The sequence below is a fragment of the Ochotona princeps genome, chromosome 13 (genome assembly GCF_030435755.1).
Source record: "Ochotona princeps isolate mOchPri1 chromosome 13, mOchPri1.hap1, whole genome shotgun sequence".
Classification (NCBI taxonomy): Eukaryota; Metazoa; Chordata; class Mammalia; order Lagomorpha; family Ochotonidae; genus Ochotona; species Ochotona princeps.
In genome coordinates this window covers 47,857,156-47,875,757 of record NC_080844.1, presented here as the reverse complement: position 1 = coordinate 47,875,757, position 18,602 = coordinate 47,857,156, and the positions used below count along the sequence as shown (strand labels likewise).

Below are 18,602 nucleotides of genomic sequence, written 5' to 3'. Positions count from 1 at the left end.
TTGAGGACAGGCCACATACACAACAAAAACCTCACAAATGTATAGAGAAGTTAAAAAGTCACAGATACAAAATATCCTGGCCCAGAAAATTCTGAAAAGAAATACCAGTGTTGGGCCCCGTGCAGTGGCCTAGTGGCTAAAGTCCTTGCTTTGAATGCCCCGAGATCCCATATGGGCTCTGGTTCTAATCCCAGCAGCCCTGCTTCCCATCTAGGAGGATGTGCTATGCTGGATGAGGTCTGAGCATCCACCAGAAGGTACAAGATCTGTGGCTAGGAGCAGGCCTGATTGGGGAGCTAAGGCAACACTCCTGCTGGGCTGTGATTCCCACTGGTGAGCGAAAGAACCAGAATAAGGGCTGGACATGGATGCAGCATCCCTTGGCATGGGTTTAGGGGTGTGCCAGACTGAGCTAGGCTCCAGCATCCACTGGCACTTGCAAGAGCCAGAGTGTGTGGAGGACATGTTGGGCTAGGTCCCCCACTGAATCACAAGAGAGCCAGGTCTGTGGGTGGGTCAGGTAGAGTTGGGCTGTAGCACCCACCAGTAAGAGCCAGAATGGGGTTGGGCTAGTTGAGCAAGGCCGCTACACCTACCAGTGAACGCGAGGACAAGAGGTAGGCCAAGTTAGGCTTGTCCAAGCACCCACCAATGTGTGCAAGATCTGCCACTGGGAGGTGGCCTGATAGAGGAACTTAGGGAACTCCTCTGTCAGGACACAGTCCCTGCAGGTGAGCACAAGGACCAAAGCTGGGAGCAACCAGATCAGGCCAGGTTACAGCACCCCCTGGCATAAAAGGGGTCACGTCTGGGGGTCGGACTGAGCCAATTCATAGCATCTGCTGGCAGATGTGAGAACCAGGATGGGGTGCAGGACAGGCTGGATTGGGCTACAATACCAGATAGTTCACATCAGGGCCAGAACTGGGGGCAGTCCAGACTGGGCTAAGTCAACACGCAGTTGGTCTGCTAGAAGTGGCCCTCTCCCCATCTCTCCCTACTTCCCTGATGGAAAACAAACAAACAAAAAAAGTAAATAATTGTCTCATCCACTTTCCCCCATACCTCAACCCTTCTGACTGTAATCTGTGGTCCACATGGGCATACATCCTTCTCAACTATGTAAACATCAAAAACAAAGTAAATTTATTTTAAAAATTAAAAATCTGCTATACAACACAACTACTCTGCTTTTTTTTTTTTAGATTTTATTTATTTTTATTAAAAAGTCAGATATAGAGAGAGGCGGAGAAACAGAGAGGAAGATCTTCTGTCCGATGATTCACTCCCCAAGCAACAGCAATAGCAGGAGCTGAGCTGATCTGCTGATCCGAAGCCAAACCCAGAAGCCTCTTCCAGGTCTCCCACACAGGTGCAGGGTCCCAAGGCTTTGGGCCGTCCTGGATTGCTGTCCCAGGCCACAAGCAGGGAGCTGGAAAGAAACCGGGGCTGCCGGATTTAGAACCAGCGCCCATATGGGATCCTGGTGCATTTAAGGCAAGGACTTTAGCCACTAGGCTACCATGCCAGGCCCTACTCTGCTTCTAATCCTCCTTCCTCCCAATAAGTTTTGTGGGCTACAGATGGTGACTCAAGTTCTATGCCTCCGGCACCTCAGTTGGAATTTCTGGCTCCTGGCTTTGACCTGGGCCAGCCTTTGTTTTTGGGAGTGTTTGGGAAGTGAAGTAGTAAAAGATAACATCCACTGTCTCTTCCTCTCTGTTGCTCTGCCTTTCAAATACATACATATATATCTTTTTTTCAAACTCAAAGGATGAAACTAACAAAGTCCATGAGCTACAATCATGCATATATTGGGGAATTTTTGCTTTTGTTTTTAAATAGCTATATTTTATATGATTTAATTAAAATGTAAAAAATCTGATGACAGTGAGACTTTTCAGGAATTTAGCTGATAGCTCTAACGACCACTTTCCGAGGGTGTGTAATGAAGTGTCTTGCCAGGCGGGACTGTGAGTTAAATCAGCATTTCAGCCTGCTGCCTCCAACCCCCTGAGAATGCGGACCAAGTTGTCGAACAGCAGCAGCTTATTTCAATTGTGCGGTCCTTAGCCAAATTCTCATGGCCCAATCAAGCTCACAAAGGCTAAAGTCCAGAAGCCGTGAAGACAGAGAGGAGTGTGGGAGGCAGTGATGGGCACCTCTAGTGGAAGAATTTTCCACTTGGCAAGCTCCTCGAGTGCCAAGAGCAGTGACTGTTAGATGCTAACTGTTGGTGATTGCTAAAACCTTGAGAGGGGTGATATCAGGGAGGGAGAATGTTGATGGAAAAGGGCCAAGGACAGACTAACAAACCTTGACATACATGAGATGGCAATGGGAAGAAGAGAAGAAATGAAAGAATGACAGAGCATCCAGGCTTAAGCAGAAGGCAGAGCATCCAGGTGTAGGTAGAAGGTTTAAAGAGGTGGAAAGGGCGATAAGGCTTTTCCGAGCTAGTGAACCTGGCCGTCCAAAGGGTCAGGCCTGCCTCCCACATGTGAAGGGGTTAGAGGCCAGAGAGCACTGGGTGAGCCATGAACATGAAGTGTGGAAAAGACACAGGTCTCTGCTGTGTTTCCTACCAAGACTGATTGAAAAGGGAAGGGGAGGAATGGAAAGCAAGCCAGGGGGACTTTTTATTTCATTTTATTTTCATTTTATTTCATTTGAGATAAAAGTCTTGAGCATATTAACCCCTGACGGCAGGAAGATAACAGAGGATGTGAGAATCTGAGGGATTTTTTTTTTTCTTTTAAATCACATTGCTTAATACAGTCGATTACCATCTGTCCTAGGGGAAGGAGTTTGCATAGCACTGCTGGGTTTGGGTCCCGGCTCTGCATCCTAGTCCCTGCCGCCCACATGGGAGACCTGGGTTGAGTTTCAGGCTTCTGGCTTCAGGTTGATCCAGCCCAGCTGCTGTGGACAGGGAACCATTGAATGCAAGATCTCTGTCTCTTGTCCTTCTGCCTTTCAAATTATAAAACAAGACAAAGAAAGGTAAAGCAGCCAGCTGCAATGCCAGCATCCCATGTGGACACTGGTTTCTGTCCCAGCTGCTCTGATTCCAGTCTAGGCCCCTGCTAATAGCCTAGGAGAAGCAGCAGAAGGTGGCTCAAGCTGTCTTGAGCCCCTGGCACCCAAGTGGGAGCCTAAGATGAAGCCTAACCCCAGTCATTGAGGCCACGTGGGTGTGAATTATGGATGAAAGATTCTCTCTCCACCTGCCCCTTCTCTGCCTGTAACTCTGACTTTCACATAAGTAAGCCTTTAAAAGAGAAAAAACAAAACAAAACAAAGGTAAAGCTCAATGAGGATAGACCTTTAAAATAGACCTTCAAAATAAAACAAAATGTAGTCCATCTCTGCTCCTTTTAATTTTTTAAAAAAGATTTATTTATTTTTATTGCAAAGTCAAATAGACAGAGAGGAGGAGAGACAGAGAGGAAGACAGCGGGGCTATCGGGATTAGAACCGACCCCCATATGGGATCCTGGCACATTCAACGCGAGGACTTTAGCCGCTAGGCCACTGCGCCGGGTCCTGCTCCTTTTAATTTTAACTCAGTTATTAAATAGATAGTGTCTTCACATCAATCAAGTCATGTGCAAAAAAGCATGTAGTCAGGGGCTCAGTGTGGTAGCCTAGTGGCTAAAGTCCTCAGCAGGGATCTCATATGGGCGCTGGTTCTAATCCCACCTGCTCCACTTCCCATCCAGCTCCCTGCTTGTGGCCTGGGAAAGCAGGCAAGGATGGCCCAACGCCTTGGGACCCTGCACCCGTATGGGAGACTCAGAGGAGGTTCTTGGCTCCTGGTTCCTAGCTTTGGATCGGATCCAGCTGTTGCAGTCGCTTGGGAAGTGATCCAGTGGACAAAAGATCTCTCTCTGTGTATCTCCTTCTCTAAGTATATTTGTCTTCCCAATCAAAATAAACAAAATCTTTTAAAAAGTCACTGACAGATATAAAAAATCCTGGCCCAGAAATTTCTGAAAAGACATACCAGTGTTGGGCCCGGCGTGGTGGCCTAGCGGCTAAAGTCCTCGCCTTAAATGCCCCAGGATCCCATATGGGAGCCAGTTCTAATCCCAGCAGCTCTACTTCCCATCCAGCTCCCAGCTTGTGGCCTGGGAAAGCAGTCGAGGATGGCCCAAAGCCTTGGGACCCTGCACCTGTGTGGGAGACCTTGGAGGAAGTTCCTGGCTTCTGACTCCTGGCTTTGGATTGGCTCAGCACCGGCCATTGAGGATTGCCTGAAGAGTGAATCATTAGACGAAAGATTTTCCTCATTGTCTCTCCTCCTCTCTGTGTATCTGACTTTACACTAAAAAGAAAATAAATCTTTAAAAAAATGTATGTAATCAGAAGTCTGTATCCCATCACTCCATTGCTCCAAGTCTTTTTATTCCCAGGGACCATCAAATTCATGTGATTCTTGTGTATCCTCTATTTATATTTTGTGCCCATACAAGCAAAAACTGTACACATATTCTGCTTTGTATGTAACAGAAAGCATACTGCTCACATTTTCCTTGCATTTTTAAGCCTATCAATGCAACTGAGGAATCTTTCCATATAAACGCATTAAGTGTTTCCTCGTGCTTTTTTTCCGGCTACATTTCCAGCTGCCATGTGGGTAGCAGGAACCCAACTACTTGACTTAACATATTGCTTCCCAGGGTCTCCATTAGCAGGAAGCAAGAGCCTGGAGCACCCCAAACAACATCTTTTTTTTTTTTAATGTATAAATGTATTTTATTTATTTCTTTTTTAAAAATTCTTTTATTTTGGTAATCTTTACATAGTTGATTAGGACACAAAGGGTCAACGGCTACAGGAAAGTGGGTAAGACCATTGTTTCCACATTATTATTATTATTTTTTTCTGTATCCGAGTTAAGGGAAGAGATATAGGGAAAAGCCCTACCCAGCATCCCATCCATCCCAGGTCCCCAACGTGGGGTATGCTCTGAGGGTCCTGCTCGTGCAGCTTTGATAGTTCAAAGGTTCTGAATTGCTGCCAGTCTCACCGTTCCAAGCATGATGAAATCTATTCAGAATCCACTGGTGACATAGTCTCTTCATAGTTGGGGTTCTGAGATCAGCAGTTCAGTTGGAGGGATCCCCAGAGAAACTTCGTCCGAGGTGATCCCAGACCTGATTCTTGTGTGTGCTTGCCAGTACAGGGTCCGACACAGTCCGTCACTGCATTTAGCTCATGCATATGCTGGTGGTTGCAATTGCTGGGTGAATTCTGTTTCCAGCCCTGTCTTCCACGTGAACCAATGGGTGTTGCACTCAGCCCGATCTGTCCATTTCATACTCAGCCCTCACGCAAACCAGTGGGAACTGCAGCCTAGTAGAGGTGACTCCCCATAACCCTCACCAGGCCTGCCTCCTACCCTGGCTGCCATGCTTGCCAGTATGTACTGCAGACTTGTTCAGTCTGTCCCACATCCCATTTAGCTCTTGTACATGTCAGTGGGTATTGAAGCCTAGTGCAACCCAACCTGCCCTATCATCCAACTCACACACATATTGGCGGGTGCTGTTCAATTCTGCCCCTGCCCCAATCCTGGTTTTCATGCTCTCCAGTGGGAGTGGTAACCCAAGAGGGAGGCGCCCTCTATTTCCCTCCTAGGCCACTCACACTCCTGGATTATGCACTCTCCAGGTGGTTCTGTGGTTTAACTTGACAGAATTAGACCCCAGTGCCAGCCTCTGCCAGCTGATGTTGTGGCAAAGCCCAAGCAACCCTCACCCACTCTAATTTATGTTTGTACCAGTAGGAACAATCAGCCCAACCTGGCTTTTTCCTGATCTAGCTCACATGAGACCCACAGGTGTTGTAGCCCTGCCTAGTCTGGGCTGCCTCCATCCCAACTCAAACTCTCCAGTGGGAGTGGCTATCCAGCAGGGAAGCCCTTCACATTCCCCCCCCCCCACTGGCTTTGCCCCTCCCTCCTTGGTTCTCCCTTTTGCTGGTTGGGCGCTGTGCCCCAGTCTGGTACGGCCCCCTCACCTCGGCATTTGCCAGTGGGTGCCTGGCCCGGTCTTGCCCACCCCCAATTCCAGCTAATGCTGGTGAGGGTTATAGCCTGGCCCAGCCCAGCAGGCATCCAATTCCAGCCATAATGTGCACTGGTATGTGTTGTGACCATACCTGGCCCAAACCACACTCTGTTCTGGTACTTGGATTTACCAGTGGGCAGTGTGAACTGGTTCAGCCTGGTCTGTCCCTGACCTATGCCAAATGTATACTAGTGGGTATCTTTCCCTGGCCTGGTCTGGGCTGCTCCCTATCATGGTTCTTGCACTCGTCTGCAGGGACTGTGTCCTGCCAGAGGAGTTGCCCAGGCTCCTCCATCAGGACTTCTCCCATTGCCAGATCTTGTGCATACTGGTGAGTCCATGGGCCAGCCCTAATTAGTCCACCTCCTGTCCTAGCAGGAACAGTGGCCTTTCCTGACTGGCTTTCAACCCATTCCGGTTCTTACTGTTGGATGCTTCAGCTCAGCCAAGGCTCATCCATACCCAGACACTGCTCACATATGGCTCAGAGACCTAGCTTAGGGCAGAGACCTCGCCTAGTCCATCCTACATCTACCCTGGTCCTTCAGAGCACCAGATGGTGCTGAAGTCTAGCCCGGCTGAGTGCATCCAGTTCCAGTCCACACTTGTGCCAAGGGAGACTGCAGTCATGTCCAGACCAGAACATAGTACCCACTCCAGCCCCCGCACTCACCAGTTGGAACCCCAACCCAGTTAGGGTGTCTTCTTAGCTCCCCAGTCAGGCCTATTCCCAACCATAGATTGTGCACATGCCAGTGGTTGCTCTGACCCAGCTTGGCATAGCCCCTCACCTGTCTTGGCCTTTGCCTTCAATGCTGTGGCCTAGTATCCCTGGCTCATGCAGACCAGTCGGTGTAAGAGCCTAGCTTGGCATGATCTGTGCTCCATCCTGATTTCTGTTCTTCCTTGTGAGTTAAGGTTTGCTTGGCCCTGCCCAATCCACCCCCTTCAAGTTGCAGCTTGGCCCATCCCACATCCTGTTTTAGGATGCACATTCAGGTGCTGCTGCCTTGACCAGCCCAGACTGTTGTCTTTTCCTTTACCTGTAAGTGATGGTAGGTTCCATGGTCACACCTAGTTCAGCACATCACCAACCCAACTCATGAGCTAACCAGCAGGACTTGCATTTCCACAGGGTTGGGCCCAGACTTCCCCCAGGGAATCTACCTCTGGATCTGGTTTTCTCGAGTGCTGGTTAGTATCCTGACCCTGCTAAGTGTGATCCATCCCTTGTTCTGCCACTCGGTCAGGTACTGGTACCTAGCCCTGCCAGACAGACCCCCAGCCATAGCTTTCATGTGGACTGGTGTGTGGCAGTCAGTGATGCCTACACTACCAGCCCATCTCAGGACTCCCATCTGGGCTGGTGAATCAGTTTGGCCCAATAGAATTTATGGACTCTCCTGTCCAAACTCTCCTGTCCCCATTCTTGCAAGCAAGTTCCATAAACCCACTGCTAGGAATCACACAGGATTCATCCCTCACCTACACTCATACTACCCTTATCCCTAGAAGTCCCTAGGCAGCAATTACATACCCTAAAAACCGTACAGCTCGCTGCCCATGGGTCAAGTCCTGGGCATTGGGTCCGACCTGGCTTGGGTACTCTCCGCAAGTGGGTCGCCACCACTGCGGGGGGCTGCCGTCATCTGAGCCACCAAGGTTGAACTCCCACCCCCTAGTTTCCTGCTGCCACAAGGTGGTGGTTGCAGGGCGGGGCTAGAGGCCTTAATCCTGTCCCAGGACTTCCCCATCGTGTACTCACCGGGGGGGAGAAATCTTTCTCTCCGGTCTCCCAGTAGCTAGGACTCTCTCACCGTGTGGCTATGGTGCCCATGGACCAAGTCCCAGGCTTGGGTCTGACCTGATTTGGGTATTCTCTGCAAGCAGGTTGCCACCACTGCAGAGGGCAGCTGTCATGTGAGCCACTGAGGTCAAACTGCCCCCCAACATCTTAACCATTAGATCAAATGTGCGCACGCACACACACACACCTGTTCTAGCATGTATTGTGGAAAGAGCATGGCAGTCACAGGCTAAGAGCTCTAGGTGTCTAAATCACAGGTTTGTCAAGCTCATCCTTAGGCAGCTGTGTGGCCTCAGTTAAATTCTTGCATCAGTGCCATCTGTACAGTGGGGATAATGACATGAATGGAGCTTTAATGAGGACTAAGTGAGGTTGTCCAGCGGATATACAAAAAGGCTCAATACTAATATTATGAGGTTGCCAGACTATAGGACACAGCAGGAATGTCTCACCTTTAAGGCTGAAGGAAAACAAGGGACCAGGTGAAAATGAAGGCCAACTGGACAGAATGACTTCAGTTGCCTTAAGCAAATGTGACATCCCTGGGTGATAAAGATGTTCAGGTCCAGCCCCAAGGGACAACGAGGCCAAGCAGGGAAACGGCAGGATAGAGCGCAAGCATGAGGGCCTGGTGCCCAACTCCAACAGTGGAAAGTAAGTGAAAATGGACAAGAAGGAAAAAAAGTAATAAGATGATAAAAAAAAGGTGAAAGAAAATGCATAAGAAGAAGTAAGTCAGCAAGGCATTGTACAAAGTGTAAGGCCGTGAAGGAGAGAGGCAGAGCCAGCAGTCCACAGGGCCAAGGGAGGTGAGGAGACACAAACTGGGCGTTTGGAGGCTCAAGCTGAGAAGTCATCCAAGGAAGCAGAGCGCAGGGTCCGTAAGGCAGGAGAGAACATGCTAGAGCTGAATAAGGTGTAGGGGCAAATCTATTTGCTCTACAAAGAACCGGGCGGAGCTCAGGGAAGAGGTTCTGGAGAGAGTTTGAAACGGCAGACGGACAGGTGAGGCAGGACAAGCACAAGACGAGACAGGAAGCTGAGGTGAGCGAGGCCCCAGGGAGAAGTCACTGTGTGGGGAGCTGGAAGGGCTGCGGACTCCCTCGCCAGGGGCACATCTCTGTACCCGCATGCAGTCCCAGGAAGGTTCCAGAGCCCCAGGCCCCTGGATTCTCCAGTTAAACCTTTCATTGACAGATAAACATAGATGAATAAGCGGTATGCGGCTCAAGCGGTCAGGAAGCGGATGCTCTGTGCAGCCGGAGCCCCATTCTCCACATGGGAACCCCTCCCTGAAGGGTAATCACTCTCCTAGCTCTATAACAATACATTAGACTCATCCATACTTTGGAAGTATACATATACGAAATAAAATACCTTATATGCTTTTGCATTTGGCTTCTTCATCCCAGTATTATGTATCCAAGATTCATCCATGTGTGCATGCATAGCTTTAGGCCACTCCTTCTCTTCACTGTTTAGTATTCCACTCTGTGATGGATAAAAATTTATACATTCTTTATTTAAAAAAAAAGATTTATTTTTTTATTGGAAAGGCAGATCTACAGAGAGAAGGAGAAACAGAGAGAAAGATCTTCCATCTGGTCATTCACTCCCCTAGTGGCCAAAATGGCCAGAACTGAGCCGATCCAAAGTCAGGAGCCCGGAGCCTTTTCCTGATCTTCTACAGGGATGCAGGGGTCCGAGGCTCTGGGACACACTCTACTGCTCTCCCAGGTCACAAGAAGGATGCTAGATGGGAAGCGGAGCAGTCAGTACACAAACCAGCAGCTATATGGATCCCAGCTCATGCAAGGCAAGATTTTTGCCCCTAGGCTACCGTGCTGGACCCAGATTTATCCAATAGTGCTGATCCGAATACTTCAGCTGAACATAGGTACACACTCTACTGGCCTTCCGCCTGAGGGCAGGGCTGCTAGGTCATCATTACTGTAAGCAGCTCTAGGAGATAATGGAACCTACATTTTAGCCAAGCGATGAGGAAAACAAGACAAGAGGCAAACGAGATTCTGGAGTTTTTGGTCTGAATTCAAGTATAAAGATACCTAGGATGTTTTCTGTTGATTATTGATCAATATTACCAATATAACAATGGGGGCCAGCATGATGGCTCAACTGGCTAGTCCTTTGCATTCAAGTGCTGGCATCCCAAATGGGCACTGGTTTGTGTCCTGGCTCTTCTGCTTCCCTTCCACCCAGTAGCTGCATGGGAGACCCGGGAGAAGCTCCTGGCTCCTGGCTTCAGATTGGGCTCAGCTCTGGCTAATGCAGTCATTTGTGGAGTGAATCACTGGATGGAAGATCTTTCCTTCTGTCTCCCCTTATTTCTGTAAATGTGCCTTTCCAATAAAAATAAATAAATCTATATATGTACAAAAGAACAGGGCCCAGTGCAGTAGCCTAGTGGCTAAAGTCCTTTCCTTGCACACGCCAGGACCCCATACCAGCACCAGTTTGTGTCCCAACATCCCTGCTTCCCATCCAGCTCCCTGCTTGTGGCCTGGGAAAGCAGTCGTGGATGACTGGGGAACCTGTACCCACATGGAAGACCCAGAAGAGGCTCCTGGCTTCAGATTGGCTTGGTTCCGGCCACTGTGGCCACTTAGGGAGTGAATTAGTGTATGGAAGATCTTCCTTTCTGTCTCTCATCCTCTCTGTAAATCTTACTTTCCAATAAAAATAAATAAATATTTTAAAAAGAACATAACAATGGGGTAGGCATTTGGTATAGAGTGGGGAGTGAAAAATTGGGTGGATGGAAGTGCTCTCTTTGTCTCTCAAAGAATAAATAACATAACACAACACAACATTAAACACACAACCACAACACGAGAAGTGAGCATCACGGCATGGCCAGCGGTTAAATTGGTCGTCACCATGGAGATCCTGCATCCAACCTCAGATTTCCTGAACTCTCTCCCACTTTTGCTCCTGATCCCATTTCCTGCTAATGTGCATGGGAGGCAGCAGATGACGGCTGTCTCTGTTACTCTGTATTTTAAGCAAAATAAAAAGAAATGAACATCTAAAAAACTGACTTAATGAATAAATACTAAAGAAGATTCTTTAAAAGCATTAATAAAATAAGCTCTAGACAAGTTGAGAAAAATTTAAAAATGCACACTTTTAATAAGTACTAGGGCAGGGGTGAGAGGTGCGGGTGCTTTTTGCAGCTGTTAAGGTGTCCCGGACGCCTGCTTCCCTTCCTGAAATAGGTCTGGATCCCGTTTCATTCCCTACTGTAGCTTTTCCGCTGATACGTGCAAGTGAGCCGGCAAGTGGAACATCTCTCTCTCTCCTCCTTTCAACTAAACTTCAAAATAAAAATAGTCATAGTGTGTATTTGGTGTGGCAGTTGAAACACCACTGTGGCTGCTGGCATCCCATCTCACAGTGGCTTCACGTGCCATGGCAGCTTCCTGCTGCTGTGCACCCGGGCAGGCAGCAAGCGAGGGTTCAAGTGGTTGAATCCTTGCCACCCTCACTGGAAACCGCGGGTTGAGTAACCAGCTCCTGGCTTCAGTTTGTCCTCCCAGCCCTGATGTTACTAGGCATGCTGGGAGTGAGCCAGCAGATAGGAGATCTCTGCTTTGTTTGTTTTAAGATGTAGTGATTTCTATGAAAGAGTTACAGAGAAAGAGGGAGACGCACAAGATTTTACATCTTCTGATTCACTCCCCAGAATGATCTCAACAGCTATGGCTGGCCCAGGCTGAAAATAGGAGTGAGCTAAGAACTCCGCCTGGGTCTCCCGTTTTGGCTGCAGGGACTCAAGCACTTGGGCCACCTTCTGCTGCTTTTCCCAGGCACATTAGAGAGAGCTGGATCCAAAATGGAGCAGCCAGGACACAAACTGTCACCTATATCGGATTGATTCCAGCAGTGCAGGTGGCAGCTTTACCGTACACATAGTGTTATTATACCATAACACTAGCCCAAGATCTCTATTTGTCTGCTTCTATCTTTCAAATAAATGACAATTTTAAAAATAAAGGGAAGGGATGACTTAATACTTGTACCTGCCTTCATTTAAAACTATATACATACAATATTGAGCTATAAAAGAGTGACATTGTGATGCTTGTTACCAAATGAACGAGCCTTGAAGACATGGTAGGTGAAATAAGCCATATTAAAACCACACAACTATTATATAACTGCACATGGGAGAAACAGGCACATTCTCACAAGATAGGGATCAGGATTGTGGCATAGCCAACAAAACTGCTGTAAAGCCAGCAAATACATATGGGTCATGGTTCAAGTCCCATGCTCTGTTTCTGATCCAGCTCCCTGCCAATGTACCCCAGGAAGGTAGAGGAAGATGGTCCAAGCGCACAGACCCCTGCATCCATGTGAGAGAACCAGATGGAGCTTCAGTCTTTGACCTGGCGCAGCCCCAATCATTGCAGACAATGGGGGGAGTGAATGAGTCACTGGAAGATTGCTCTGTCTCTCCCCTTTCTCTGTTACTCTGCCTTTCAAATAAATAAAATTTAAAAAAACCAAAAAGGCACTAACATAGACTAGAGGTTGTGGAGCTGTTGCTTGGTGGGCCTGGCACCTGCTGAGGGTGATATCAGGAAAGGTCTGGGGGTGCACAGTGGCAATGGCCGCAGAACAGCTGTATTTGTCCACACTTGGCACTCCTGGTACCAATAGGAAATTTGATATTATGTGTCCTTTAACATAATAAAGATTTGTTTAAAAAGGTGAAGCAACTCACCCAAGGTCACACAGCTAGAAAGTTGGCCAAGCCAGAATTTAAGCCCAAACCTACGGGACTCTTGAGTCATGCTTGGAACCTGCAGTTGTCACTTTGTCTGCACGGAGCAGCACAGCAGAAGCTGGGACATCTGTTTTTTTTTTTTTTTTTTTTTTTTTGCCGTCACCATCTCCCACTATCTGACCTCAAAGGCCTCTCACTTGGCTCAGATGCTGTCTGATAAGACCACATGATGCATCTTTGACAGGCTTTGCCAACTATAACTCTCAGGCTATCACCTGCTTGACAGGCTGAGTGGCTTCTGCTTGTGCCCTGAGGTCATGCAGGGAGGGAGCCAACTGTCTTCCCCTTACCTAGCTCCTCCTCCAGGGATTAACCCTGAAGTTGGGTCGCCCTTGAAGAAGCTTCTACTCCTCCCCCCTCCTCCTCCTCCCAGCCCTTTTCTCCCTGTTCTGGGGGAGGGCTCATGCCTGGCTCTGCTCCAGGATAAACTTTCACAATACAAGAGATAATACCAAGTCAAGGTGAACACCAGGGCATCCCTTTAAAAAGGGCTGCTCTTACCCTGGGACTGTCAGCGCCATCTCATCCCACAGCCGTCCATCCTGCCTGTTGCTACCTGGCCACCATGTGGGAGCTGCTGGCTCTTGGGCTGCTCGTTCTGGCCTATTTCTTCTGGCCCAGGGCCAAGTTCTCTGGTGCCAAGTACCCCAAGAGCCTTCCAGCCCTGCCCCTAGTGGGCAGCTTGCCATTCCTCCCCAGACACGGCCATAAGCATGTCAATCTCTTCAAGCTGCAGGAGAAATACGGCCCGGTCTACTCCTTGCAGATGGGCAGCAAGACGACAGTGATCGTGGGCCAGCACCAGCTGGCCAAGGAGGTGCTTGTAAAGAAAGGCAAGGAGTTCTGTGGACGGCCCCAAGTGGTAAGTGATACCCACCTCAAGAGGGGCAGTGCACTTCTGGAGCTAGCACCATGCTGGGCATGACCCCTGTCAGCTCCAACAACCAGAGGCACACCTGAGGGGCAAAGAGAGGGAGGACCCTCTCCCACTAGATCTTACCCTGCCTCTGAGCTAGGCAAGAAGGAAGAGAATGCTGCCCTTCACTGGGATGCCCAGGAGGTGGGATGAGGAGCTCTTACCTTCTTCTCACTTCATGTGTCGTGTCCCTGGCCTGTTCTTCTCCCTCCTTGCGGGGCAGGGGCATAGCAAGCCTGGAGCCCAGGCTCCATGCCTGGCTGGTGTTCATGTTGCTCTCTTCGAGGAAGATGGGGTAGCCACTGCCATCTTCCAGGGCCACAAGCTGGGGAGAAGGAGTCTGCTTCCTGCAGCCTCTCTGTGGCTGCCCCAGATGGCAGGCAGGCTTGTGGCTGGGTGGTGCATAGCAGAGTTTTGGCTTGGACCTTGCATCTGTCTTGGCTTGGTTTCTCTCTGGGGCAAAGTAGATACAGGAGGTGAGTCAGGTGGGATTTGGAGGGTTGGAGGCTGGGAGTGGGAGACGGGACACTTGTCCTTCTTGGGGTGTGCTTCTGGAAGGAGGCAGCCTTGCCCAAGTCCAACTGGAGCACTCTGCATGTAGGCTTGTGCTTAAGGTGACCAGCTCAGCAGGATAAAAGTAAGCACTACCAGAGGACCACGGGGAAGGTTGAGGTGCACAGGCAGTTCTTAATTTCTGCAAATTCACATGCTGCCTGCCCCAGGAGGCAGCCACCACTCAGAGAGCTCAGCCTGTATCCTGATTGGAAACTGGTGGGAGACTCAGGGTTCACCTGATAGAACCGGGTGCAGAAGGGCAGGTGACGTGGGTGGTTGATGAATGTGAGTGTGGTGTATGTGCTGTGGTTCTGACAGCCCTGGCTGCTCTCCAAAGGCTACCCTGGACATCTTGTCAGACAACCAAAAGGGTGTCGCCTTTGCGGACTACGGCGCCCACTGGCAGCTGCATCGGAAGCTGGTGCTGAGCACCTTTGCCTTGTTCAGGGAAGGCAATCAGAAGCTGGAGAATATCAGTGAGTGCTACCCGGGACTCCATGGGGGCTGCTGGGGGCTGAGAGGGCCTGGGGTAAGGGGAAGGCAGCCTCTGAGAGCTCCATCCCACCTTTCCTTGGCTGCTGCTGCCATCTAGTGGTCACCTGCTATCCATCCCCCACTCCCAGGCTAAGTGGAACCTGCAGAGAGGCAGGGTGAGTTCCCCACCCACCTCATGCACCACCCCCCCAACCCTGCCCCCAGTATGTCAGGAAGTTAGTGTGTTCTGCGATTTGCTGGCTGCCTTCGATGGACAGACCATCAATCTGACCACGTCTGTCTTCACGGCAATAACCAACATCATCTGCCTGATCTGCTTCAACATCTCCTACAAGAAGGAAGACCCTGAGTTGAAGATCATGCAGCATTACAACGAGGGCATCATCAACACTCTGGACAAGGACAACCTGGTGGACGTCTTCCCATGGCTGAAGGTGAGGGGCCCAGCCCTGTCCCTCCCGGTCCCCTGCCTCCACTTGCCTTTTACTGCCCACTTTGGCTGCAGTGACCTCTGCCTCTTCACAACCCTTGCCATGTCTCCACATAAACACATGTAGCCTTTTAATCAAGCATCTTAAGGATCTTCACGCTCAGGATAATTTGAGGCAATTTTCCAATTCCCACCTACTCCTAGCATTCCCCACAGGCATCACTGATTCCCCTTGAAGGGTGAGTAAGGTTCAAGTATCTGCCTTTAGGCTCAGATTCAAGCCCAAGTTGCCCCCAAGGGCGATACTGAATGAAGAGAGACGTGAAAACTACCTCCTCCTCCCTAGTCTGGTACTCCCCTCTGTGTCCCCATCCTGCTTTCCATTTTGACTGAGGTCAAGGTTGGAGAGGGAGCTGTCCAAAGACAGAAGGTTGGGTTGAGGAGAGATTCCAGCAGCTGGAGAAGCAAAGTATAAGACAAGGGACTTCCCGTCTCTCTTTTTTACTCTGCCAGATTTTCCCCAACAAAACACTGGAGACGATGAGAAAATACGTGAAAATGCGTGACAATGTGCTGAATGAAATATTTGAAAAATACAAGGTAGGTGCTGGGCAGAGGTGAGTATATGTTAGTCGCGAGGAGAAGGGTTGGAGTTTATTCCGGATCCCATGGGGCCTCCAGAGCTCAGCAGAGACCAGCATGTAGCAGGTGCACAAAAAAAAACAGGATGAATGAATGAATGAATGAATGAGAAAGGGAAAGTGAGGAACTGAGGACAAGGTGCTTAGAAGGGACCCCTCCACTCCCTGGATTGGAAGAGGATCCTGGCGGAGAAGGGCAGCCTAGGCCTTCGGTCCTCTGGAGGGACCCGGCTTGCCACCCAGCTTAGCTACCAGCTGCCTAACGGGGATCTGGAGAGAGGGTAGTGATCCTGTCACTCCCGTGGGAGACCTGGACTGTGTCCCCAGCAACAGGCTTCAGCCCCCAGTCCCCAGCCTCCAGCCCCCAGCTCTCAGCCTCCAGCCCCCAGCTACCAGCCCCCACCCTCCAGCCCCCAGCTCCCAGCCTCCAGTCCCCAGCTACCATCCCCCAGCTCCCAGCACCCAGCACCCAGCCTCCAGCTCCCCGACCCTAGCTCCCAGCTCCCAGCCCTCAGTATCAGGTATTGTAGGCATTTGGGAAGTGAACCTCTATCTTTCAGCCTCTCAAATAAACATTTTATTACTTTTTTAACATGTAAAGATTTTTTTTATTAGAAGGCCAGATTTACAGAGAGAAGGAGAAACAGAGAAAGATCTTTCATCCGCCAATTCACTCCCCAAGCAGCCACAATGGCTGGAGCGGAGCTGATCCAAAGCCAGGAGCCAGGAGCTTCTTCTTGGCCTCCCATGTAATTGCAGGGTCCCAAGACTTTGCGCCATCCTCTACTGCTTTCTCAGGCCAAAAGCAGGGAGTTGGAAAGGAAGTGGAGCAGCTGGCATACAAACCAGCATCCATATGGGATCCCAGTACATGCAAGGAGAGGATTTAGCCACTAGGCTACCACACTGGGTCCATAAACATCTTTTAAAATGTAAACAGTGGGCTGGAGGCTGCCTGCTATCTGCTCAAGTGCATAAGTCCTGGCCAGTCCCATGCACACTACTCCAAGTAGGAGCTGTGTCATCTCCAGGATGGGAAGGCCATGCAGCAGGGGCACTGAACATAGGACAACCTCACCCTTATCGCTGTCCCCCAACCTCACCCAACTTAGGAGAAATTCAACAGCAACTCGATCACCAACATGCTGGACATACTGATGCAGGCCAAGGTGAACTCGGTCAACAACAACGTCAGCCAGGGGCAGGACTCGGAGATACTCTCGGATAGACACATCCTCGCCACCATAGGGGACATCTTCGGGGCTGGCGTGGAGACCACCACCTCCGTGGTGAAATGGATTGTGGCCTTCCTGCTACACAACCCCGAGGTGGGCTTCTCCCCGCTGCTGCTGGCCACAGCCTCAGGCCTTCCCCAGGCTGTGCGGGCCTCAGCTCCCCCAGGGAGAGCTAGCTGCCTGTACTGCAGAGCCACCGCTGGGAAGCGGTGGGGATGGGGCTCCTGGACGGTGACAGGCAAACTCCTCTCAGCCAGCACGCTGACCACTATCTCCTACTCTGATCCTTAGCTGAAGAAGAAGATCCACGAGGAGATTGACCAGAAAGTGGGGTTTGGCCGTAAGCCCACCATCAGCGATCGGAACCGGCTCCTGCTGCTGGAGGCAACCATCAGGGAAGTGCTTCGCATCAGGCCTGTGGCCCCCATGCTCATCCCGCACAAGGCCACCACTGACTCCAGGTGCCTCTCCTCCCACGACCACCGACCTCTGCCTTCCCCCCACCTGCTGGTTAGCCTGTAGACAAACCACTGACCTTTACCCATCATCCCCTCTTCCTGGGCTGACACCCAGGGGAAGATCCACAGATCCTCCTACCCTCCCTCACAAGCTGCCTGCTGCCCTTGGAGACATATGGGCATGGCACAAAAGCCTGGGCCCTCTACAGCTGTACCCAGTTCAACAGCCCCAAACACATACCCACATACCCTGCTAGGCACATCTTTCCACACAAAGATCAACACAGAAGCCCTTGTGTGGAAGCTAGGGTTGCAGTTCATGGCCTGATTGCTGGATTCCGGGTGCACCTGGCAGAAGCTGGGGAAGGGAGGTATGGGAATGAGGAAGCAGACAGCTGCTATGCCCCAGGGCAAGGGAATGTGGGGGCTTGGGGCTGTGTGGGTTCAGGAGTGCCGGGTCACAGGCCTCCTCTCCTTTCCCTCTCCCACAGCATTGGCGAGTTTACCATAGATAAGGGTACAAACGTCATCATCAACCTGTGGGCTCTGCATCACGATGAGAAGGAGTGGGACCACCCGGACCAATTCATACCTGGTGAGGTCCTGCTCTGGCCTGGCCTGTCCTCCTTCCAGGGCCACACGTCCAGCCTGGCTCCTGGGATTGCCAGTCCAGCCCCAACTGCCTGCAGATGCAAGGTTGACCCCCTCCAAGGAGTCCTCTGGGCACCTATGTCCTGTTCAGTGGATGGTGGCACATGTTCATAGCATATGGCCTCCTTCCTCAATGTTTCATTCATCTGCATCTTTAAGGGCTCCCTGATGGCAAGGATGTCGCCCCCTGTGGGCTGGGTGTTCCTGGGTGTTCCTGGGTTCCTGATGCCTCCTGTTTGCTCACAGAGCGCTTCCTGGATCCAGCCAGAAGCCAGCTCATCTCACCTTCACTGAGCTACCTGCCCTTCGGAGCTGGACCCCGATCCTGCGTTGGGGAGATCCTGGCTCGTCAGGAGCTCTTCCTGTTCATGGCCTGGTTGCTGCAGAGGTTCGACCTGGAGGTGCCGGAGGATGGGCAGCTGCCCTCTTTGGAGGGCAACCCCAAGGTGGTCTTTCTGATCAACCCTTTCAAAGTGAAGATCACGGTGCGCCAGGCCTGGAGGGAAGCCCAGGCTGAGAGTAGCGCCTAG

General features: G+C 50.6%; 1 protein-coding gene across 1 annotated transcript; it reads left to right on the top strand.

Annotated features, from left to right (window-relative positions):
• Positions 1 to 13,183: 13,183 nt before the first annotated feature.
• LOC101532918 (steroid 17-alpha-hydroxylase/17,20 lyase) lies at positions 13,184 to 18,602 on the top strand. The gene is made up of 8 exons (XM_004580232.2): positions 13,184 to 13,553; positions 14,500 to 14,638; positions 14,862 to 15,091; positions 15,601 to 15,687; positions 16,841 to 17,056; positions 17,255 to 17,424; positions 17,913 to 18,016; positions 18,319 to 18,602. The coding sequence occupies exons 1-8, from the start codon at positions 13,257 to 13,259 to the stop codon at positions 18,600 to 18,602; spliced, it is 1,527 nt and encodes a 508-aa protein (XP_004580289.2). The 5' UTR covers positions 13,184 to 13,256.